Raw genomic sequence first — 25,868 nt, 5'->3', positions numbered from 1 at the left:
GTGATGGAGAACCCGTTTAATACACCAGTGGTTGCAATTTGAGTGTCTTTGCACTATGATTTTAGTTCTTCAAAATGTTTTAGATTTGTTCTCGAGATTTATCGACCAGTCTCTTAGAGATGCTACCAAATGATGAGAATTTTTGTTCTTATAAATATTAATAAGAGCTATTCACGAGGCCTCTTATCTTATAATCCTCAACTTCTACTTGACTCGGTGCGATTTGATGAACATCTCTTTTATGATCTTACCTTTGCAATTTGATGAACATCTCTCTCCTGATCCTACCTTAATTGTGCAATTTCATGCAGGGTCACCTGCGATCGTATTCTCGAACAACTTGTAACCATATGATCGACAATCGCAACAATTACAAGTAACAAAACAACTTGACCCTAGCCCTCATTACAATCCAACTATGCAGTGTCACAATTGACATGACTTCACATAGCATATGATATGAAGAATGTTTTCGAAAACATGATGTTGAATTCCCTGAAAATGGGCAAGCGATACAATGGCTGTTATAATCAGCTACTTGACATATCCACACTAAACAAATTGCGCGGGCTTAGGCTAAAAGTTGTGACACAAATGGTTCAATCAGCCTTTTCAACTGCATTTATTAGATTTTTAAAACTTCTTTCCTGGTAGACGCAGCTCATATAATTCTAACAAGTTCAGGATATTTATTTTCCAAACTGGGGACCTCTAGGGAATCATTTTTTTTGGAGATTTCATTAATCAGAATAAAATCATGCTGGGACAACCCCCAACTGACGATACAACCAGGTGGAAAAACAAAATAATTTGTTTCCTGACTGTTTAACAAGTAGAATTATAAAAATTCTTGAATGTAAGAATGAAATCAAAGACATCCAAATCAATCCAAATTGCACCGACATCCCTGAAAACAGCAGTATCACAATTGACCGTAACACATAATAACCATTGATAGCCCAGTGTTCAGAATTCCCAATTGTATAAATCGAGATTGAAGAAACTTCACCCCAGTTATCTATTTGCTGGATACCAGCTATAGACATGCCGTAAATGGAATACTTCAAAAAATGAACAATATTCTGTTGTGAAAGGTAAGCTCTTGTAATAATCCCCACCGCTCCAGCTTTGATACGGACTTTCCGGATCTCCCAAGACATCAATTGAATCACCCTCAAAGGACCAAAATAACATAACAAAACACACCAGAACATACTAAAACATGTGACACACTCCAAAAGAAGAGACACAAACCACTCCAAAAGGAGAGACATAAAAACACACAAAGGGTGAATGCAAGATTCACACCCAAAGGTGAAGATTATTGAAGGAAAAATGAAAAAAAAAGAAAAAAAGAAAAGCAATAGGTAGGAGAAAATAGATCTCCTAATATGATTATGGTTATTTAGATGAGTAGAGGGGAAGGAGAAGAAGAGACGGCCAATGAAAGGAGAGAAAGGGGGTCGACTCTCATTGAAACCCTATGTGTAAAACTGTATCATGAAATTTGATGTGATAAAATACCCGACTTCTAGGAATCATTTTCAGGCAAAAAGATCAGGTCTATTTTGATGTCAAACACCTCAAACCTTCTACGTATTACTCCTTCCGTCCCAAAATAAGTGTCATTTTGATTTTTTACACGTAATTTAAGGTACAAGAAAAACATACTTCTACACATTATTTTCCAATTTTTCTTTTTCTAAATAAAAGTATAGATGTTAAACTTTTATTCAGAAAAAGAAAATTTGAAAAATAATATGTAGAAGTATGATTTTTTTGCACCTAAAATTACGTGACAAAAGTCAAAACGACATTTATTGTGGAATAAACGGAGTATTTTTCAACGTTTTGTATTAGATCTTAGTTCCAATATTTTGTTATTATTAAATTATGGTTGTCCGTTTGATGGATGAAATAATTGATATACGATGGATTTGATTCCAAAACAAAATTATGTCCCTATTTCGATTTTTAACACAACTAATTTCTTATATCAATATTTTCCAATAATTTTGCTACGTGGGTTTCAGATATTTCTGATATATATAATTAAAAAATATTATAACACCCAAATTTCTTGCTTATAACTATATTATATATAATTGATTTCATACGGACAATAATCACGCCCATAATGATTAACCTCAATTTATTGAAAAACAAATTTAAATATCTAATATGGATCTGTAATCTTTCGAGTTTATTGTCTATGTATGTTGATGTATCAAATAATTTATACGAGAAAAATACAATTTACAAATGTATTGTGCTCGGTGATTAAGAGCTAGTCAACTTGATGTTGTGAAAGCAGCGGAGAGAAACAGTATTCATTGAACGAAAATAACATTCCACATAAAAATCTAAATTTTAGAGGAGAAAAATCAACATGTACCCCAGCTAATGAACCCTCTACAAAGCTATCGTTATTGTCAAGTTGCCAAGCTTGTATGAATGTGGAGTTATAATGATACTAAATATAATTCATTTTCTCAAAATTTAAAAAAAAAATAATAACAGTTCATATAAGACGTGACAGGAGAATATTTCTTTGATGTAACGTGACCACAATTTACAACCTCGGTGTCCGAGATTATCCAGAAGAGATTAGGAAAAATCTGGCAGAGATTAGGTAACGAAAGCAAAATTATTTGTTTTTAAGAGAATTTGTATTTGTGTTTTTCTATTAGAAATAAATACTAAAAAATGTTTAGTATTCACTATTTATTAAAATAAACCGAATAAATCCGAAACCCAAACCGTTAAAAACCGCTAAAAACCGAACCGAACCCGAAAATTTAAAAACCGAATCCGAAACCGAGTTGCCGTTACAGGCAGGAATCGATCCGAAAAAAACCGAACCGATCCGATTTTTATAATAAATATTATATACATATATATTATTGTAATTTATATAAAAATTTAAGTTTTAAAAATAAGAACTTATACGTTACATGTATATTAGTTATTCTAATTAGACTTTTTTTAATTCTAAACTCTCCTGAAGTTCAACCTTATCTAAGGTATGGTATTTTATGATAAATTTTTATGAAGATGTCGATACATTTTATGATAAATTCATGTTATTGACATTTATGCATTATTGTAGGAGGTACCAAGATCGAGTTATGAGACAACGTCCTGAGACAATGCCACAACAATTAGATCATATTGTGAAAACTCGATTCAAAGCTTGGTTTAAGAAAAAGGTTGAGAAAGACGAGATAGACGGACCTCGTTTCATGGACTTACTAGAAGGACCGGCATTAAAGGTCATGACTTTTGAAACTTGTCAAGTTAATGGATATAAATTTTCAACATCATCCGCATCCGGTTCCGGTGTTGTAGTTAAGGGAACTTTGCACGAAAATAATCTTGATTATTATGGTCAACTAATAGAAATTGTGAGACTTATTTATCAAGGATGCAATCACGTATATTTGTTCAAATGTATTTGGTTTGATAGTCTCGGAAATGGTGTGAGGATCGATAAAAATCGAGTGGTGATGGTTGATATAACTTCAAGATTGAGATCTAACGAAGTTTTTATTTTAGCTAGTCAAGCCTCTCAAGTATATCACGCTCCTAGCGTATTGGATCCACGAAGCAAAATATATACGGTGGTCAAATCTAAAAGTCGTCCGATTGATGAGTCAATTATTGTGCAAAACGATATAGAGGATGCTTTTCAAGAAGATAGATCTAATGCCGCTAGCTCATTTTCATTATTTGTTGATTTTGCACAGTATGGACAAATACCATTTATTCGGCATGAAAATCAAGATGATGATGATGAAGAAGACGAATTGCGAGATGATGAAAATCAAGAAGATGATGATGATGTTGAACACAATGAAGAAGAGGAAGATGATGATAATGAAGATGATGATGAAGATGATGATGAAGATGATGACGGTTTTGATGACTTTCAATGATGTTTAATTTTGTGTAATGATTTATAATGGTGTAATGATATACAATGGTGTAATGTTGTTTAGCCTGCTTAGTAATTTGGTTATGTATTGGTATTTAATGTTGGTACAGGATTTGGTAACTATAACTGCAGAAGAATCTGTTTTTGTTTTCAATTTTTGCCTAGAAAACCGACCGATAGTGCACATAACAGACCGTTTTTGACCATACAACTACCAGAAAACCGACCACATTCATACAAAACCGACCATCGTTTCCCAGAAAACCGACCGCCTTCATTACCAGACGGTCGGTTATAAGTCGGTCGGTTATGCAAATCACGATAGCCCACTGCCACAAACCCGACCGAGACATAACCGACCACGTATAACCGACCGTGGCAGGATTTGACGTCGGTCGGTTTTACGTAAAACTCAGTCAAAGTTTTTATATATTATTTGTCATATATATATATATATATATATATATATATATATATATATATATATATATATTATAATAAATATAACAGTCCCAGAAAACTGACCGGATTCATGTAAAACCGACCACCCCTCTCCAGAAAACCGACCGTCTTTACATATAACCGGCCGAACTCATGTAAAACCGACCGTTGACGCCTTTGACTTCGGTCGGTTTTAAGTAAAAGTCAGTCAAAGTCTATATATTTTATATATATATATATATATATATATAATAATAATATAAATATATATTATATAAATATAATAATATATATATATTATTTTACATCTAATATTTATATAAAATATATTCTGAATATAAATATATATACAGTCACTTCAGTCTTCATCATCTCTGCATGACTGATACACGTATGGTTACAAGTGAAGTGTCCGGAGAGGAAGGTGTGAAACATAACTCTTGTTTCCTCCTTTCCTCACGGTGACAAGTAAACGTCGTTCCTCCCGTCCCCTTTGACAGTATTCAAAGCAGATCGTACGCTGACTCAATACTATTGACTATCACGTGTCTATATATTATTGGCTCATTTTTAATATATATTATTTTAACTTTTGTTTCCTAATTACTTCATGTGCCTAGAAATTAAGATTATTCCGATCTATGTCGTGTTCCTAACTGATATATGTCATAAGCAGTATTCTAATTAAAAATCACCGATTTAACCGAGTAATCCCCGATTAATCCACTGCAAGGTCGGACATTGATTCGATTTTTGAAATACGTATATATATTTCTTAATCGAAGTACATATGATAAATATTAAAATTAAAATATTATATTACTTTAAATATGAATAATTATAGAGTTTATGAATATAATAAATATATTAGTTGCTAATATATAGTAATATTACTTTTGATTTAAAATTAAAATATTATTAAATAATACTAGCTATTAATATATAATGTTATCCTAATATTTTTAATATTAAAATATTAAAAGCTATGATTTTTATTTAATTAAATAAAACCCTAAATTTAGGGTTTAATAAAACCCTAAATTGAGGGTTTCTTAAAACCGACCGATTATTTATAAAACCGGCCGCTTGATTTTTTGCGCCCAATTTTTCACGAAAAGTTAAAAGACGCGCCTTTGTTGAACGACGTCGTTTAACAGGATTCAATGTCATAACCGACCGCTCTGTCGGTCGGTTTTATGCCCTGTATAAATAAAAAAACAGCCATTTCTTTTCTTATTGTCTCAACTCCCTTTAATCTCTCATCTCTCTCGCTCTCAATTGCCTCTCTCTCAACTCTCATCCCTCTCAATCTCTCTCGCTCTCAACTGCCTCTCTCTCAACTCTCATCCCTCTCAATCTCAATCTCTCTCAATCTCTCTGCAAATGGTTCTCTCTCCTTCAACCGCTGCTGCTCTTCTTCAATTGCTGATTTTGGTGCTCGATTTGTGCTGCCCATTTGTGCTCGGTTCTCAAAGGAGGGCTCGTTATGCTAGAAAGAAGAAAGCCCCTTCTCGTTTCAGTTTCGCTTCGGATGAACCCAAAGGGGTATGCTCGATTCTATTTCGCTTTTTCAATTTTTCAATTTTTCGTTTGTATATGTTAGTTGTATGTGTGAATCTGTATATATATGTGTGTATATGTATAAGTTTGTGTTAATTTCTGTAAATGTGTATGTATTTGTGTATGTGTGTATGTTTGTATGTGTTAATTAGTATATACGTGTATGGGAAATTTTGCATGCAATTTGTTCGTTGGTTATGTGCAATTTGTTGGTCGGTTATATGTGGGGTGAATTTTTTCTTAATTTTTCAAGTTTTGCTTCGGATGAACCCAAAGGGGTATTTGTATGTGTTTGTATAGTTTGTGTAATTTGTATAATGTGTGTGTTTGTATAATTTTTGTAATTTGTTTTTGTATAATTTGTATAGTTTGTATAATTTTTGGCCTCCAATTTGTATAATGTGTGTTTGTATTTGTATGTGCTTGTATAGTTTGTGTAATTTGTATAATGTGTGTGTTTGTATAATTTGTGTAATTTGTCTTTGTATAATTTGTATAGTTTGTATAATTTTTGGCCTCCAATTTGTATAATGTGTGTTTGTATTTGTATGTGCTTGTATAGTTTGTGTAATTTGTATAATGTGTGTGTTTGTATAATTTGTATAATGTGTGTGTTTGTATAATTTGTGTAATTTGTCTTTGTATAATTTGTATAGTTTGTAACTTAATTTTAATGAATTGTATTGTAGGGGCTCTTTGGTTGGGTGATGATAGTCGTCATGATTTCAATGACGATATATATCATGGCAAGAAAACGGAAAGCAACGGACAAGGACACCGACAAAGGCAAGGGAAAGAGTGTCGGTAGTAGTACAAACAAAAGGCGCGCGAAGGGAAAAGGCAAGGGGAAGGAAAAGACGGTGTTGCGTGACGAGCCAATGGATTCGGATACCGAATCGGACCAAAACCCAAGGGAGGCGGAGGCGGAAGAGGAACCGGTGAGAAGAGTAGTGAGGATGCCGCGGTCACATTCATGCGGCATTTTTGGAGCTAAGATACCAACAAGACCTCGACAGATCAATATCTCCGATGGACAGTAAGTATATTGTTTTATATGTAGTGTTTTGTAGTGATTTGTAATGATTTTTAGTGTTAAATATATATAGTGTGCGTTAGTTATTAATAATTTGTTCACGAGTTTATATTTATAATGTTCTTATATAGTATTGAAGATAATGAGGCAAAAAAGACTTTGCTTGCGATTATTCGGGCAAGATGGCCTTTGGGTAAATACACGTTTAGTGACATAGACGCGGCTTACCCAAAGTGGCTCGGTCTAAGGGTTGAGGAGTTTCTAGTAAGTACATTTTTTTTATATATAATATGTTTTTGATTTTGTTGGTAATTGGTTTGGTACATTTTGTTGGTAATTGGTGTGATTATTCAATTTTAATCCTTGTACTTGTTGATATTATGTAGAAATATTATAGGCAATTGAAAGGTCATAACCGACCGAATCTGGTGGTCGGTTATGTCCTGTTTTCCCGTAGTGAATGTTATTTAATGTAAAATGATGTAAATCTAATATGTCCAGAAACATATTTGCAACCATAGAGACTACAAATATTGTCTTACAAATTAGTATCAGAATTTTGCACAAGAGCAGAAAATTAGACAAGTATTTCGATGATAAATGATTACTATACGTATAATTATTCTCTTTTTTTTAATGCGGTTTTTTAACTGAAACCGAACCGATAGGAACCGAATCCGAGGTTTTGAAACTGAAACCGACGATGAGGTTGCGATTTTATCCAAAAACCGCAACAAAAAAATCCATTCCAGCGTTTTGTTATACACTTGCTTAGCCATTAACCTGCAGTATAAGAGTGGACATCAGTCGGTGTTTTTGAATCATCAAACTCAAATGGAAAATTACAATGCATTGGTTGCCTGCTCTCTAATTTTCCTAGTATTTGTGCAGTATGTTCTAGGTCTGTCTGCTAGAGCAGAACTTCCACCAGGACCAAACGGCCTTCCGTTTCTGGGTAATCTCTTGCAAATAGGTCCAAAGCCACACAGATCATTAGCCAAGCTGGCTGAACAGTATGGCCCTCTCTTCGCGATTCGACTAGGTAGAGTCACAAATGTTGTGGTGTCTTCAGCTGAAATGGCTGAAGAGGTTTTTCGAAAATATGATGCTGAATTCTCTGGAAGGGCCGTTCCAGATGCTGTAGCTGGAGGACTTCAGAACCATGATCTTGCCTTGCCTTGGATATCTATCGGAGATCAATGGAGAACCATCCGAAGAGCGTTGAGCGTCTACTTGACAAACCCTAAAAAACTAGACATGTTGCAAGGGCTTAGGCTAAAAGTTGTGAAACAAATGGTGGAACATGTCAAGGAGATTAGTGAACGTGGACAAGTTGTGAATATTGGAAGATTAGCCTTTGCGACCGCATTGAATCAGATGTCGAACACTTGTTTCTCAACAGATGTGGCTCATTTTAACTCTGATGAAGATGGGAGTGAGTTTCAAAATGCAGTTAAGACTATCATGAAGGTTGATGGGAAGATGAATTTCGCGGACTATTTTCCTTGGCTAAAAATATTTGATCCGCAAGGCATAAGACGAGATGCCAAGGCTGCGTATAGCTGGCTTGATCAACTCTGTGAAAAGTTCATTATTGAGCGGCTAAAACACAGAGAATCTAACTTCTCACCGCATGGGGATCTCTTGGATTCTTTTCTTGATTTTCGACAAGAGAATCTGGTGTATTTCGATCTCAAACACATCAAGGTCCTCTTAATGGTATGTTCTTTGTTATCTCCTTATGGCATATATAGACCAGCATCTTTCTCTATCAATTTATCAGCCACTTGAAATTTTTTAGGAGTGTAAAATTAAAAGATCAGTCGACTTCCTTAAATTTATAAGACTGGTCTCGTATTGATGCAATAAGTTATATTTGTTATGCACAGATCATTCACCTATTATTCATTTTTATTTCAGGATCTGTTTATTGCTGGAACTGATACAAACTCAAGTACAATCGAATGGGCGATGACAGAGCTAATACAGAATCCAAGTATCATGCAAAAGCTCCGCGAAGAACTGACCCATAGAATTGCAGAAAAAGGAAGCCTGGAAGAAGCCGAAATCCTGGAAATACCATACCTCCAATCTGTTCTGAAAGAAACAATGAGGCTTCACCTAGTATCACCGTTTCTTCTGCCTCACAAAACCGTGACCAACGTAAAATTCAAGGGCTACACAATTCCGAAGAATACTCCAATCATAATCAATGCCTGGGCCATTGCCCGAGACTCCAATTCCTGGGAAAATCCGACTGATTTCACCCCGGAGAGGTTCCTGAGCTCTGAAATCGACTATAAAGGCCGATATTTCAGTTTCTTGCCGTTCGGTTCGGGGCGTAGAATCTGCCCCGGGATCCGCCTGGCTGAGAGGGTAATGAGCCTGATGTTGCTGTCACTGGTTGCACAATTTGATTGGAATCTTCCAAATAACATGTCCCTGAAGGATTTGGACATGGATGATACTTTTGGAGTTACCTCGCAAAAGGCTACCCCGCTGCTTCTTATTCCAACTACTAGAAATGACCAGCAACCACTAAAAAAACAGGACAAAACCGACTGGTAAAAATGATCGGTTATGTCCAAAAATGGTGTTAACCACATAGTCATGGTTTCTTCTGGTATTGTATGTGCTTGTCTACAAAGTAGCTACTGTATTGTGCATGTTGTGTAAGCTATGGCCTATATATGAAGTTAGAACTCCATAAAAAATATTTGATATTCTAAATTTTACTAATTAATTAGAGATCCGAATTTCATACATTACGAGTAGTCGCACTAAAATGCACACCGAATGGTTAACCGAATTTTTATACACTTTATAGAAAAATAAGTATTTTAACTAATAATATAAATATTCTAACTTTATAAACGAGTTATGTATCAGTTCTGTTTTCTGTCACAGAATAAACATATCAGCTGTAAATCTACTGCATGTTATTTCAGTGTCTGCTGTCCAACTACATCCTTATGCAAATTATAGGCTCTGCATTTGTTGTTTCTGTTTATGTCAAACAAGCTGAGTGCGGATGATGCGAAGCAAGTGCACATATTAGCAAACTGAAACTAATTCAAGATCCTGTCCTTTATATAAATGCATGTCGTTAATACCAGAATTAAATGCTACTCTATTATACCAGGATGCAAAATCTGAAAGACAGAGTGGGTTCTTCTTGATTTTTTTAAAAATTTCGGTTAATAATTTCGGTTTTCGGTATTAACCGAAATTTAAATTTCGGTTCGGTTATAAAACCGAAATTAATTCGGTTCGGTTTTCGGTAGAGGTTTTTGTTGAATTTCGGTTTCGGTTAACCGAAAAAAATTTCGGTTTCGGTTAACCGAATGCACACCTCTAGCATATACATAGTCACAGATATGGGAATCTTTATTAAGTCATAGAAAGAAAAAAAAGAAGATTCTGCATGTCTGCAATAAAAAATGTGTTGCCCGTTTCTTGCATGTTAACAGACACTCTTACCTTAAATGATTCATATTTCCTGCAAATACTGATGAATATTAAAATAGGATCATGATCCTCTTTGAAGGGTTAGCCTAAGAATTTTTAGAATTATTCATTTTATTTTTAATATTAATTAGGATTCTCCGGTAGAATTGTATATATAAAATATGTCGTGTTTATATATTATGTTTTAAAATTATTTTTGAACGCATACAACGATGTAAAAATCATGTAAAATTATTCATGAACACAAACAACGGTGAAAAAATATGCATGTATAGAGATTCATATCATAAAAATCTATTTAAAATTTAGAGTTCTGCAGCAGAAATTTTAAAATATTGTTTCTCTCTCGAGCGTGACACTATTAAACATTTTATACAAGTTAAATAAAATATTCAGAGTGGCGGGCATATAAAGCAAACGTTAAAGAAAGTACTGCAAAGACATTCTTTTCTTCTCCCTTTCTATCTTTCTTTCTCACTAAGGCTAGTATTTATTCTGTTTCATTTCATCTGCAATTTCACATACATTGTTGCACAAAGCTATATATATATAGGCCTGGTGTCCGAGATCAAATCATAGGTATTTATCGATCACATCATCGCGAATATTTCAGAACCATGCCAATCTTTTCGTCTGATTCTGAGGATGAAGTAGCTCAATCTTCACAGTTGTTTAGCCGCGAAAGATCAGTCCATGCTCTGCTCGGTGGAGGACAAGGTACTCGACATTTTTCTACTTCTGTTACGAATTTTTATTCTGATGAGACCGATTTGTGGATGCTAAATTAGGTAATGGATTGTACGGTTTTTGAATTTCAGTTGCTGATGTGTTGCTGTGGAGGGACCGAAAGGTATCATCTGCAATCATGGCTGCGGTTACAGTAGCATGGTTTCTTTTCGAGGTTGTGGAGTACAATTTCATCACTCTCCTTTGTCACATCTTCATCACTTCCATGCTCGTCATCTTCATTTGGTCCACTGCCGCAGATCTTTTTAATTGGTACTCCCTCCGTCCCACCAGATTCTTTATATCGTAAATATAATCTCGCCAGCATTTTAAGGCTCTCATTAAGTATATTTACATAATTTATTTTTAAAGTATTTTTTTTCTAAATCAAAATTTAAACATTCAAGTTTTATTCTGAAAAAAAAAAATTAAAAATAAATTATACAACTATACTTAACGGAAGCCTTAAAATGCGTGTCGAGTTCCGTCCCCGTCCCCAGCGTAAAGAACGGTGGGACAGAGGGAGTATATACACAAACACAGTAAAATGCTTTTTAACAATTTGAACACACTCCTGGTCACATATTGTCCTCAACCAAATTCGAACTCTCGACCTCTAGTAAGTGGAGGTAGGGCGATACTATATATATATAGAGCTCATCCGAATGCTTTCACTAATTATTTTTCAATATTTTTGATCTAAATCATTATATTATTTACAGGGCACCCCCTCAGATACCGAAAATCGTCTTGCAAGATTCGAGTTTTAGAGACGTTGCTTTAACATTTCATATCAAATTCAACCAGTTGTTGTCAACATTCATCTACATCGCTTGTGGGAATAATCTGAAACTCTTTGCTATGGTACAAGTGTAACTAATCATCTTATAATCTTTATATATCTGTCTATGCACACTTCGTTACATAATCGATAAGAATGCATGAATACGTTTCAGGCTGTTCTTCTTCTCTGGCTAGTCTCATTGATCGGAAACTATATAAGCTCCTTGAATCTTCTCTTTTTGGGTAAGAAACTCAATCCATGCTTCCTACTAAGTTCATAACACAAGTAATGTACTAATGCAAAGTTAATTAATCATTTTGTAGGCATTCTTTCTCTTGAAACACTGCCATTTTTGTACGAGCGCTACCAAAAAGAAGTGGATTATTTTGGCGGGAAAGTATACAGAAAGATGAGGAAGATCTACAAGAAGTTCGACTCGACTGTTCTTGACAAGATACCGCGAGGACCAATTAATGGGAAGAAGACCAATTGATTATTTGCAAGAACCAAAAGTTTGCCTAAACATTATACTTCATTTTTATGTAAATTGCTGAACTGATCATGACCTTGGATATAATTACAGTTAATTTTTAATTAACCACTGCATCGACGGGTTTAAATCTGTGTCCCCTAATTAGTGCTGATTATCAGTTGCAAGTTGTTTCGGCAATTGAGATGATAGCTTTATGAAATGAGACTATATATGGTCACGGAGCATTGAAAAGGAGATACGACACTGTGTATTAAAACCTTATAGCCGTTTGTAAGGATAGAGAAGCTTGGAAGGAAGCATAGGCTAAGTTGAACCCCTGCAAGTAAGCACAGAAAGACCAATTCGTAAAATAACGAGTCCTGCATAACCATATTCATATAGCTGACAGAAGTTGTTAGATTTCTCAGACATATACCGAAAACAATTGATAAGAAAGGTAAAGATATGCGGATCCATTAAGTGAAATCTATTGTGATTCTGTTGTTCAAATCAGAATTGACATGATATGTGAGAGCGATCACTAAAAAAAACAAGACAAAATCGATCACATAAAACCGACCGACAGGAAAAAATTGTCGTGATAAATCGACGGGTTAAAATCAATCGTAAAAAAATTTCGACCGACTTAAACCAACTAGTTGGAGTTGATCAGTTTTAGTGCTGACGTGTCTAGCGCATAACCGGCCAACAACTCGGTCGGTTAAGTGTCAGGATATCTTCAATAAATTTTTTAATAATCTATCAGACAAAATGATGTCATTTTGGGTCTAAAGTCAAAACCGACCGCAGGGTCGGTCGGTTTTAATTATATTTTTATTTTGTTAAATATATTTATTTATTTGAAAAATGGGTAATATATACGCATTACAGATGGGGCACAACGCCGTTTTACATTAAAAGACATAACTGACATAAATCTCTTTCTCCCTCACCAGTCTCCCTCTTTTTTTTCCCATTTCATTTTCTTTCTCTCTTTTTCCCAAAATATCTCTCTCTCTCTCTCTACCCTTCTCTACCTAAAACCTCTCCCTCTCTATCTCTCTCTTTCGAAACCCATCAAAATGAGGGTTCTTAACCTTCAGTTAGGTCTCTATTCGGTTTCAGATAGGCTTCAATCTCAATTATGGTTCTATGTATAAGCTTCAAATTTATAGGTATTTCGATCTTTCCCTCAGTTTCTCTTTATATGTTAGTGTATGTATATGTTTGTAAGCTTAGTCGATTTTGAGTTTGATTTTGATTTAGTTTTTTGAGTTCGATTTTCAGTTGATTTTGTAAGCATGATAACGAGCATGAGTTGAATTTTCAAGCATGATACATAACCATTTCATTAAACATTCAAATAAAATTCATTAAAAAACATTTATAAAAACAACTTCAAAGCCCAGAAGGGCCAGCCTTGTCTTCCTCCTCCTTTTGCTTCTTCAACTTCTGAGCCATCATCCTCGCGAACTTGATTAACCCCTCTTGCTTGCGTATCTCGGCCACTCTTTATGCCTCGAGCCTTTGCTCTTCAAGACAGTGATCAAGTTGCATGAATAGGATATGGCTCTTTCTTCATAAGGCATTTCATCCCAAATTTCCTCTAGGAATTCAAAAATCCCATAGATATTGTTGTCAATGGTGACTGTTTTGTTGTAGTGGTGGCATATGATTTTCATTGGGTGTTGGTTTTTAGATTAAAGTTTTGATGTTAATTTGGATTAACTTAGTGTCTTTTTATAGCACAGGAGTTAAGCAAGTGAAAAGTCAAATATTGATTACATCATCCAATCCCAAGAGTCATCCTTCCATTTATTTCTAAGAGTGTATTCCCGTTAGTCATAACCTTGACTGCTTAGTTAATTAAATTAACTTTGAAATATTATTAAGATTAAATTTATTTGAATATTGATATCAGCTAACTACTTTGATTGATTTTTGAATATCACTACTTTAACTAATTTATTTGTGAATATCACTACTTTAACTAATTTATTTAATACGATCACTAATTATAATTTCTTTTGTAACTGGCGACTAATTAGAATGATAGCATTGTGTGTTGTGGAGCTGATGCAAAGACGAATATTCTGATGTTTTGAAGGTGCCATTGACGAGGTTAGTTTTTATCAGACGAATTGCGAATAAATGGTTCTATTTGTTTCAATTTTTCTGTATATAAAACTTGTTCTGTCATTGCAAATAGAAAGCCAAGTGCATTTTAGAAGATGAAATAAAAACATGATTAAATGGTTGTTGGTCGTAGATAACTATAACGAAATGAAATAGCGCGCAACAACTTTTTTTTTTTGAAAATGTAAACCATAAAACCAACCAACATATAGCATAACTGACCGAGTGTACCGTTAGACTATCCAGAAAACCGACCGACTATAACATAATCGACAGAGTTTACCATTCCACAACATAGAAAATCGATCGTGCCCCTAATTTATCGGTCAGTTAAGAGCGGTCTGTTATAATAATTAAAAGGCCCATCATGCACAAATCCGACCAGGTATGTTTAACTGACCGTCCCCGGTCTGTTTTAACTATTTAACTTTTATTTGAATATTTTTATTTTTCAAAAAATGGCAAATGTATATGTTAAACAGGGGCAACGATGCCGTTTTTAAACAGAGGAACATAATCGACCGATACATTGCATCGTCAGTCGGTTATAACTAGTCAGTTTTAACAGCCTAAAGCTGTCTCTTGCATAAACCCAACAGATGGTTATAATCGACCGCGTTCGTGGTCGGTTTAATATGAGTCCAAAAATAATGATGTATTTGGTAAGATATATATAAAACAAACCAGCCGTGTCGTCGGTTTTGACTCTTTATTTTTCAATTTTGGATTTTTTTTATTTCTTTAAAAACGGCAGATGTGTGCGTTGAAGCGGAGACGTGATGTCGTATTATGAAGAATGACATAATCGACTGTCTTATTTAGACGGCCGGTTGATTTTGTCCCGGCTAAAAATATTACACCATCTTCCAGTTTAATTTTGTTGCAAACTTGAACAAAATGAAAACAAAAAAGGAAGAAGAAGAAAAGTGAGAAGAAAAGAAAGAAAATCAAACATCAAAATAAAGTAGCTATTCTTTTTAATTCATGATCACATTATAATTTGTATGCATGTTATTTATTATAATGTTTTGGATAATTTTTAATATAATTTAGAGTTAAATGCATTGCACCTCTTTGATTTTAGCTAGATGCACTTTGCAACCAATAGTTTTATGATAAACATTTTGCATCCCTTAACTTCAAAAGCCATCACACTTTGGACCCTTCAGACACTTTCATTCATGTTTTGACCGTTACGTTAGTCAATCGAGGATATTTTAGATATTTCATATTGAAAAAAGATTTATTTACATTTTGCATAACTTAGGTTTCAGCTAAATGCATTATGTGCCCACTAGTTTTGCTTATATAGTCTATATATTAAAACTATTTTTAGAAAGTTATTAATAAAAAAAATTAGTATAAATTGCTCAACAAAATAAAATTCTAAAATTTTAGTGCCGAATGATTAAAAACGGTCTTAAGATAATTTGGTTTGAGACGCCTGAAATGATTGTAATAATTAATCTTCATAAAACTGATACTGGCAACTAGATTTCGTAAACTGTTAGACAAAAAATTGTAGAATATGCAGATCCAGATCCAATAAGTGAAATCTATGGTGATATCTGTTGATTTAGTTGAAATTGGCCAACAAAAGAAGCAACATACACATACTGCAGCGACAAACTGACCATAAAGGAAAAAAAATGAAGTTAACAGGAGTAATTTTGGTGGTGGAGGTGCGGTGCATGATTTATGATCATGAATCTAACCCCTCGTACACTCTCAGCTTTTTTATATAATTGAGAAAAAACAATAAAATCAAGCACCTACAATGGCATTAACCCGGATTTCCAGCAGAACAGCAAATGGAAGGCCACTAGTCCACTACTGAGTTCTGTAAGCAACTCAAAGTACCAAATGTTGTTTATACTAGCTTTAGATTACTCACTCTTGTAAAATTCATCTGCATCTGAGTCGGGAGTCATGGCACCAATGTTATCAGCATCACTGCTATCCCCATCACTTGTGTCTTCATCGCTTGTGTCTTCATCACTGACATCTTTGTCCATGGCGCTATTAATTGGAATCTGTCTAATGTCTTGCATTAATTCATCATCCGACTCTTCATGTGTTCCTGCTAACTTTCTTCTCATAATCCCCTCGAATATGTCAGGTATTGCTTCTGCATCACCCGCAAGATATCTTTCTATCTGTGCTTTTAGTACTACAAAACCAATGCCGAATATAATCAGCACCGACAAAGAAACGCAATTTTTTAAAGAGTTAACCACATACTACATAGCATTACGCAAGAATTGGCATATATGCAAGTTAGGAATACATGAGCACAATGCGTTCTAATGTTCTATAATTATTGACTCATTTAAAAGGGAAACATTGAAGCAAGTGACATGCTACATACTTATTTACGGGGAATTAGTTTATAGTAGTAACATTTAGTAGAGAAATTAGTATATTTACATATTACATATATGTTTATGTGGAGCTAGTAGATTATCAACATGTAAAAATTATTAAAAATTCTGATTGGCCTTAGTCCATCAGGAGTTTCTATTGGGATTGCTATACCCTTTATAAGTATTGTAATCTTCACATATTATGTCTGACGAATATATTTGATATATAGAAGTTAGTCTCTTCTTGTGTTGTGATCCATAGTTTCTCTCACGATTTTCTACAGTTACTCCACACAAGTTCTATTGTATATCATTTTGTTCCATATATCACTGTTTCTACTATCTGTCCTGCACCAATTTACTTGCTTAAAAGAGAGAACTTCTGGCTATCTGGGCTCATCATCAATTACTGAATTCACATTTTCAGATGCCTTCTTATCAAGTATTAATAACATAATACTTACAACTCAATATAAGACTCATTCAGCGAAAAGGAAACTTAAGATCTAAATACAGTTTGAATTTCAGATAAATGTTAAAAAGTCTATACACTTTAGCTGCAATTACAAAGCCAATATTCTAGAAATAATAATAGCAATATATAACGTAAAATTTTCATTTAAATATAAACTATCTGCTATTCAGCTCGGAATTTCACAGTGAGCGGTGCCCTACTCGGTAACCAGAGTGACTCCACCCCTGGCTAGCTATATTATACTTCTTCTAGATATTACTTCAGTGTAATTTGAAGTACTCCAATGTAGGGCCTATGACCTCTATTGGTACTTCAATATTTAATCCTTGTTGGTTTGATTTATATATATACTTGATACAGTTGCAGAAATTTAAATTTTCTGACATCATGAGAAGGAACTGCTACAGAGCCAGAGATATGACATTAAAGTAGAATTGCCAATTATGTAGTGTTGTGTGATGTACCAACCAGGATATTCGTGTAATATTTTCGGTAAATATAACAGAATTTGACTCCATATTAATGCATCTTTATTATTTTAATATTCAAATGCTCGAATATGTGATATTTATAATAAATACATAAAATAGTTACCTTACATAAATTTATATCCAGATACAATTCAATATAACGTTGTAAACATTATATAATAACATATTATATAAATATATAATTATTAGATTATAAATATAATTTTTATGTGTCTTGCCTTGTACCCAAAGTGAAAATAAATTTAATATAACATTATAAACATTATATAATAACATATTATATAAATATATAATTATTTGATCATAAATATATTTTTTATGTGTCTTGCCTTTAATCCAAAGTGAAAATGCACGGCAATCTGATAAAATTGAATACTAATTTACATTGATAAGTAACCAGTTGCATGACTAAACTGGATATGAAGTTATAAATGATTAACAAAGCAAAGTATTCGATACTAGATCAGTAGAACTAACTGAATAACCTTTATTAAGAGCACTGGAGGGTCTGTCTCCCAAAGTTTACATTGCCTTAGAAAATATAAACACAAACTATAACTGTATTGTTACTTGAGTCCTGTGGAACTTTAGGCAGGACTGCATTATACTACTGTGAAAGGGTTGTACTTGATAAGAGAGCTGTATAAGAGTATAAGGTTGGTGATATATTCTGTATCATGGGCAGTTGTGGATTTATATGGTGTCCTCAGGGGGCTTCAGCCCACCCCTAGTCCATAACAGCTTCAGTTTTCTTTTTAAAATTTGTGAATTTTTTATAAATGAGCCCACCCCGATAATTTTGAACCCGTCCATTTTTATCGCAAGCCCAACCATTGATTAAATAATCTACTACACTACACCTACTGCTCTCTCGCTGGTGCTGGTAAAGTGAATGAATTAAAAGGAAAAGATAGTGCTCTGCCGCTCGACTTCAGTAGTTCAGTGCTTCACTTCTTCCCTCCCCTTCCGCAAGATTCAACTTCAGTAATTTTTTTAATACTAATGAAGCCCCCTCCATGGTAAAATTCTAAATCCGCCACTGACCATGGGGAATATAGTCTAGGCATAATCCATGATTTTAAACACAATTAGTTAACTACTATGTGTGTTGTTGCACAACGAATCTTTCTAATTTAATGAATAGTTTCTCATTTTCATCTCCTTTTAACCAACTGTCCTAGTCTCTAACAAGTAACAACAGCTTGTTCCTTGCAGTAAAGAAATTTTTTTATCTTTTTTTAAACAAAATGTAAGTCCCAAATTACTCATACAAGTTATGCTGTAAATTGCAAAGCATCAACTTATCAGTTTCAACTATCTAATCGACTAACCGTCCCAAGTGTTTGTTCAGTCTTCTACTGCATCTAGAATCACAAAGCCACAGTATTTACTCTGTATGGTACCCAAACTTACTAACATTTTAAAAGTTATTTAGAACAACAGCATAGGAGTGAAAATGTCTACTTCGAGTCTTGACTTAGAACAGGATTGGAACATACTCGATTTTACAGTAACAAAGCTTTCAAATCACCGACACGACTCGATCAATTTTTGATTACTCTACCTATTTTAGTATATTTTAGAACGACGTAAAATCGACCCATTTACAGGCACCAATCAACCTAAAAGGTCTAAAATGACAGGACACAATTCGATCAGTTTTTTATTCCTTTACCCATACTCTAAATAAATTTAGTAGATATAAAACCCACATAAAATCGACCCATTTACAAACACGAACCAAGCTAAGAGAATGCCAAATACACACACATAACTCAAACACTTTACTTATAACAACAAGATCATCCCCATAACAAATACCCATTTTCAAGAAACAATAGAAGACACATTTTTACAGAAACCAACCAAGAGGGCTTCACAAAAATGCAACAAAAAGCAATAAAAATACCTTCTTTGCTACAATCTTCAACATCTGGGCTCTTGGTTCGACCCGAACCCGACTCAGAAGGAAGCTGATCTGGGCTTTTGATGTTCTTAGAAGTGAAGCATCTGAGATACAAGAAGTGTGATGAAGCTGTATGTATAGGTGTGTGTATAATTTTAGGTGATGATAGAAGCCTGCAATTGGAGATTGCTAAAGATGCAACTTTTAGGAGGTTCTTGTTCATGGTGTTTGAGGGTTTTACTCGGGTTTTTGCAGCTTTGTTCGTCTATATTAACCATTTTAACCGGGGAAAATTAAATATCAAAGAATTATTCCTTTTTTTTTTCACAAAATATTTTTCATTTTTGATCGTACATAAATTCATAACTTAAGCTAATTTTTAGTTTTATACTAATACTTATTTTCCAAAAAAATATTATACTGAAATATAGTGTCTCAAAGTTTCTTTGAAATCTCATATTTGAGTAAATCACATATTTGAATAAAAAATTGAATTTGATCACATTCGGAAGTCAATACATTCAAATACTAGCATAGATCTTAGAATTTGAAAGGACAACTCATATTATGTAATTTGAAATCTAGAATTTAGAATATGATATATTATCAAACATAATTTGGATTAATATGTAAGATATTAAAAATTTTAAAAATTTATTATAAAATATTTTTCAGTTCATATCATTTTGAAATTTGTTAATTCATAATTTTTAAAAGGATACTACAATGCATTTATCTTACTTGAGAACTAAAGATTAATGTCTCTAAGAGTTCACTTTAGAAGACCATAAAAGAGTGGAATAGTCTGTTAGGATGCTCACCAGGTAAGTTCCCATTCACCTATGTAGGAGCATCAATTGGAGCCAACCCTCGAATAGAAGGATTCTGGTCATCTTGACTGAATAAAATTTGTAATAGCAAGCTGGAAAGAAAAATGTCTTAAAATGACGGGTAGATCAACATTACTAAAATCTATAGTGAATAATCTTCCAACTTATTGGCACGGGTAAATAAGAAATCACATCTCTCATGAAATGGAGTCGAATGTCTATATAAGAAAAAAGGTGGTCTAGCCGAGTAAGAATTGACAGAAGAAACATTGTCATGCTAGGTAAATGATGGTGGAAATAGCACTCAAACATGAGCAAATTCTGGAGAAATGTGATCATAGATAAATATTCACTTAGCAGTTATAAAGAAATTGAGCAGAGGATGGGCCAAAGATTATTATCAAAAATAATGAAAGATTGGAGAGTCTGAAACCTATAGGATAAGTTTGGTATCAATCCAACAATTCTGGTGAAGGGTTGGAGATGAAAGTAAAAAGTTCTTTTTGGGGGATCATTAGACATCTGATGGTCCACTAAATAAAAAATTTAAAATATTGTACAGGCTATCTCTTTAAAGAGGAAAGAGTATTAAAAAAGTAAAAAAAAGTTGGATTATTAATCTACCAATAAGGGATAAATGGTTGAGACCATTAAAAATATGGGAACAAGATCATGCAAATGGACTAGAGGAAATTAAGAAGGGATTAAAATATATAACACTAATAATAAGGTGATTTGAAAGCTAAATAATGTAGATTACTCCTCAAAGATTTGTCAAGAACAATTAGGAGTACAGGATCTGCAATTCACAGAAAAGTAGAAAGCAATACAGAAGTTTAAATTTTTACATAAGATCCAAAATTTCCACGGGAAATTGGAGTCTGATATTCTTCCTTCTACAAAAACATTGTATTCCAAACTTGGTATGAATATAAGAGTTAAATACCGAAGCGTAGAGGAATAGTAGAAACTACTAATCATATATTTTGGAGCAGTCTGAAGGCTAAATTATTATGGAACATGATAGCTAACTAGTGATCTTTGAATGGTGCTAAAAGAAAAAGACTAGGGAGTAATCTTTGGGAGAAATTGACAATTTTTAAGGGCAAACTTATGGCAAAAGTGTGGAGAACAATTATGGCTTCGACATTATCGTTACTGTGGCTGTGAAGAAACAAACTAATATTTAACAAGTAAAATGATACGGTTCTCTCAAAAAAAAAAAGTAAAATGATACGGGTACCCCTCTATTCGAGTATCAGATCATATCATTTTTAATTTGTCCAGATTTGGGTGCTGATCATTTTATTCGGATTTAAACCAATCTCGAGTAATTGAGGTCCAGATCTTAACCGAATATGATCCAGTACCATATTTTCTATTTTTTAAGTGGGTAGTTTATGATCCACCGAATATGAGTCGGATATAATCCACTAACATTAAATAATATTATTTATTTCAATTATTCAAATAATTATCATTTAATCTAAATAAACATAAAATTATACAATTTAATAACTTTAAATTTAAACTTACAATTATATGTAGGTATATATAATTAATTAAATATATATGAAGATAATAAATATTATCACAGTGAATAAATTATATTTTATGAAGATTTAAACTTACATAAGATATCAAAATTTTATTAAATGATGACTATTTATTTACAAATGTAATGGATTAAAAATATAATCTATATATGAGTTCGAATTGAATATGAATCATGGATCATATTCGGGTATTCGGGTTAGAGATGTTCAAAAAATCTGAAATCTGAAATCCGATCCGATCCGATCTGGAAAAAAATCTGAAAAACCCGATCCGAAAAAAACCCGGTCTGGCCCGGCCCGGTCCGAGGGCCTAAAACAGACCTAGTATTTTCTAAAAAATCCAGATAAAATCCGGATTTTTGAAAAATCCGGGCTTTTTATAACTAAACCAGGCCTAGTATTTTTGGGAAAGCCCGGCCCGGCCCGGCCCGATTTTTAAAAAAGCCCGGCCCGATCTGGTTTCAAAAAAATCCGGATTTTTTTGGCCCGGTCTGGATCTGACCCGAACAGATCTTTTGTGCATCTCTAATTCGGGTAGGATCATATTACGAAAAAATATATGAGACCTAATCTGAGCGTGTACAAGAGTGAGTGCTCATATCTGGGATCATATATTAACTAGGCTTAATTTTTCCGCCAAGTCTGGATCGTTTTTGAAACGGATACGAGACATGTATTATATTTTCGAGCCAGATATAAGCCGAGACACCACATAGTCCGTATCGATTAACGGCCCTATTTAACAACAAGTGGGAACTTCTCAGAACCACATATGAGCTCATCAAATTCAAGTCATTTTAATGGTTGAAAGTTAAGCTATCATTTGACCAAGAGTTATTCAGTACTTGGTTAATTAATCCCGTTGGAGCAGGTTCGTTACATAGGAAAAGAGGACTGTATGAAGATTTAGTATGGTGGAATGTTGAATTTGTTGCATATACAGATGATTCGGGGAAAGCATCTTAAATCAATACAAAAGCTGGTATAAGAGGGTGCATTCTACACGGGGATGGGAACCTCTTATTTGTGTTTTCAGGACCATCCAAAGCAACATCTCCCGTGAAAACTGAGAGAAAGGCCATCATTTTTATTTCTAAGGCATTCTCCAACCAAATTACCCTTCAATGAAGTTTGCAAATTATGAGGGATTGCCTAGATTTAGTAAATGAGCTACAAAGTCAGCGTGCAGGAATAAAAGAATTAATAAATGATCACGACTACAGGAAGTTGATAGAAAATTCGACTATCAAACTATGCTACTCGCCTAGAGCAAAACCTGATTGCAGCACATGAGCTAACCAAACAAGGTACTAGAAGGAATAAAATAATATTGCATGGATGGTTCTAACATAAATTGACAGATGGCATGTATCATTCTTATTCAATAGAAATATCTCACTTATTTCACAGTTCAAAAAAAAAATTAGAGAAAAAATAATAATTAAAAGGAGTTAAGTTGTGTCAAATTTTAAAACCCAGCAAGCAAAATTAATTGCTTTCGCGTTTTCAAGGAGTCTTATATATAACCGCGCCAATGGAAGGGTGGGAGTTTGAATTTGGATTCATTGGGTAAATGACAAGGCATGCTCGTTTAATCATGAAGGTCTATATTAACCCCCTTTCCCCTCCAATAGTTTATATACATCTTCTCCTGTAAAGATAGTTTCAGCATGGAGCAAGCATGATTTTCCAGATCCCAAGATTTGTCAGAGTGAATGTGCATGTGGTCCTCAATGTTCAGCTGCTATACAACGAAAACACTACTGGAGTAGGGGTAGTCATCGACAACCATGGAAGGCGCATCATAGAGATGGTATTGGGCACGGTAGATCATTGCAACCACATAGCAAATGAACTTTGGACAATACTACTAGGTTTTCCAAGCAGCTTATGGGGAAATAAAAAATAACATGAAACCTGAAACTGAGGCTGGGAAAGCAGTTATGAAATGGGAGGATTGTCATTGGTTTATAGACAAGCGTCATCCCAGGATAATTGAACAGCTAAACTAGCGCTTCAAAGATAAGAATATGGTCCTTGAAAAAGGTTTGTAATGGCTAGCGAGTATAGATAGGCTAGGTTTTTGACAGAGGATGGAACAGTCACAAATGAGCGCCCAGTCAAAATTTACAAACTCTTTGACCGAGTAAGGGAAATATGACACTTGGACATGGAATTAGGCTATATTGGGGAAGGGTTCATGTTGGTGAATGAGAACGAGTATGAGGCTCGGGAACAACCGAATGGTTAATGCAAGAGGAGGAAGTTTCTAGAAAGTGGTGACCTTATTTTCATCAATTGAATCTTGAATGGGTGATCAACATGTTGGGTTCCCTCCCGAATTCCTAATTAAGTCAAGAATCCTAATCTGAGAAGGTATTTTATTTATGATAACTAGGGTAATCTGATTCTTGGTAGAATATTAATTATAGAAGGATTTCTATCCAAGATAGGAAAAGATGGTAATTATCATAAATAGAATTTGAAGTCGATTAGGATTAGAATATTTGGGGTGCCTATAAATATAGTTATTTGTAGGAGTTTTATGTATTGCAAAAGTTAGAGAGTTGTGTGAGAGATACACAAGAAACTTTTGTGATCAAGTCGAGGGGTTTGTATTCAAGAGTGTTGAGTGAGGGAACGACTCCAATCTTGTAATACATTCATATATAATAAATTGGTGGTTTTACCCTCTCTTGAGGGGTTTCCACGTTAATTGTTTGTGTTCTTACTTTCGTGCTTGTTATTGTGTTTGATTAACGCCAATCTATAGTGGATGCGATCCTAACAATCTGGTATCAAGAGCTCAGGTTCGAGGATTAGATTCGACGTTAAGGAGGAGGCAATCACGAAGTAGGCTGTTTGCGTTGTTAGTTGGTCTTGAGTTGATTTTATTGGCTTGATGGAGGATCTGAAATCATTGAGGATTGATGCACCCAAGTATGATGGGAAGACGGATTTCACTATGTGGCAATTAACCGTCAAAAATGTGTTAATTCAACAAGGACTTGATGATGCCTTGGAGAAGACGAAGCCAAAAGAGATGAGTGATACAGATTGGGCTAAAATCCAGAAGAGAGCGGCGAGTACAATCTGGCTGGCACTTGCACCCGAAGTGAGATATAACGTGTTGAAGGATTCGACACCGAAGGAGATATGGGACAAGTTAGCAAGCATATACGCTTCGAAGTCGTTGACCAACCGACTTAATTTGAAGATGGAGTTGTACTCATTAAAACTGGATGAAGAAGGTAATCTCCATGATCACATTAGTTGTTTTAATCAGCTGGTATGTCATCTAGCTAATGTTGATGAGTCGATGAAAGACGAGGAATAAGATATGTTGATGTTGTCATTATTACCGAAGTCTTTCAAATATTTTAAGCAAACGTTGTTAGTGGGGAGGACATCTCTTACGCTTGATGATGTGTTAACAACGCTAAGAGATAATGAGAGGATGACAAAGGATGCTGTTTCTCAATGTGATGAGACGATTTTAGCTGTCCAAAGTGCTGAAAGAGGGAGGAGTCATGCGCGCAATGACCCACAAGGAAGAAGTAAATCTCGGCCGAGTAAGAAGGATATGAGCACTGTTGAGTGCTATTATTATGGTGAAATGGATCATATGCAGATGTTCCATCTGAACTTTAAAGAAGACTTGAGATCCTTTAAAGAGATGAAGGGAAAGAACAT

The 25,868-nt window shown here is 34.2% G+C and overlaps 3 protein-coding genes across 4 annotated transcripts; 2 read left to right on the top strand and 1 right to left on the bottom strand.

Moving 5' to 3' along the window:
* Positions 1 to 5,625: 5,625 nt before the first annotated feature.
* On the top strand, positions 5,626 to 9,731 carry LOC108224682 (cytochrome P450 76AD1). 2 transcript variants are annotated; one of them, XM_064078902.1, is made up of 5 exons: positions 5,626 to 5,920; positions 6,625 to 6,971; positions 7,100 to 7,232; positions 7,860 to 8,687; positions 8,889 to 9,731. In XM_064078902.1, the coding sequence occupies exons 1-5, from the start codon at positions 5,759 to 5,761 to the stop codon at positions 9,534 to 9,536; spliced, it is 2,118 nt and encodes a 705-aa protein (XP_063934972.1). In that variant the 5' UTR covers positions 5,626 to 5,758; the 3' UTR covers positions 9,537 to 9,731. The 2 variants fall into 2 exon arrangements, with proteins under 2 accessions (XP_063934972.1, XP_063934973.1); XM_064078903.1 differs by lacking the exon at positions 5,626 to 5,920 and adding an exon at positions 6,142 to 6,213.
* Positions 9,732 to 10,911: 1,180 nt separating this feature from the next.
* On the top strand, positions 10,912 to 12,544 carry LOC108226609 (reticulon-like protein B9). The gene is made up of 5 exons (XM_017401596.2): positions 10,912 to 11,153; positions 11,255 to 11,435; positions 11,885 to 12,026; positions 12,119 to 12,188; positions 12,270 to 12,544. Exons 1-5 carry the CDS (start codon positions 11,054 to 11,056, stop codon positions 12,437 to 12,439), a joined length of 663 nt encoding a protein of 220 aa, XP_017257085.1. The 5' UTR covers positions 10,912 to 11,053; the 3' UTR covers positions 12,440 to 12,544.
* A 3,665-nt stretch (positions 12,545 to 16,209) lies between these two features.
* On the bottom strand, positions 16,210 to 20,055 carry LOC108225563 (uncharacterized). The gene is made up of 2 exons (XM_017400456.2): positions 19,793 to 20,055; positions 16,210 to 16,724 (listed from the first exon to the last, which is right to left on the bottom strand). The coding sequence occupies exons 1-2, from the start codon at positions 20,010 to 20,012 to the stop codon at positions 16,441 to 16,443; spliced, it is 504 nt and encodes a 167-aa protein (XP_017255945.1). The 5' UTR covers positions 20,013 to 20,055; the 3' UTR covers positions 16,210 to 16,440.
* Between the last annotated feature and the right edge of the window lie 5,813 nt (positions 20,056 to 25,868).

Source organism: Daucus carota, chromosome 6 (assembly GCF_001625215.2).
Source record: "Daucus carota subsp. sativus chromosome 6, DH1 v3.0, whole genome shotgun sequence".
In the NCBI taxonomy this organism is placed as follows: Eukaryota; Viridiplantae; Streptophyta; class Magnoliopsida; order Apiales; family Apiaceae; genus Daucus; species Daucus carota.
This window is presented reverse-complemented; position numbering and strand designations above follow the sequence as displayed.

Coding starts and splice junctions, on each gene's coding strand:
- LOC108224682 (XM_064078902.1), top strand. CDS start 5,759: ATGGTTCTCTCTCCTTCAACCGCTGCTGCTCTTCTTCAATTGCTGATT. Junction 6,972..7,099: donor ATCAATATCTCCGATGGACA/GTAAGTATATTG, acceptor GTTCTTATATAG/TATTGAAGATAATGAGGCAA. Junction 7,233..7,859: donor TAAGGGTTGAGGAGTTTCTA/GTAAGTACATTT, acceptor GTATTTGTGCAG/TATGTTCTAGGTCTGTCTGC.
- LOC108226609 (XM_017401596.2), top strand. CDS start 11,054: ATGCCAATCTTTTCGTCTGATTCTGAGGATGAAGTAGCTCAATCTTCA. Junction 11,436..11,884: donor GCCGCAGATCTTTTTAATTG/GTACTCCCTCCG, acceptor TATTATTTACAG/GGCACCCCCTCAGATACCGA. Junction 12,189..12,269: donor CTTGAATCTTCTCTTTTTGG/GTAAGAAACTCA, acceptor ATCATTTTGTAG/GCATTCTTTCTCTTGAAACA.
- LOC108225563 (XM_017400456.2), bottom strand. CDS start 20,012: ATGAACAAGAACCTCCTAAAAGTTGCATCTTTAGCAATCTCCAATTGC. Junction 16,725..19,792: donor TGAAGATTGTAGCAAAGAAG/GTATTTTTATTG, acceptor TTGGTTTTGTAG/TACTAAAAGCACAGATAGAA.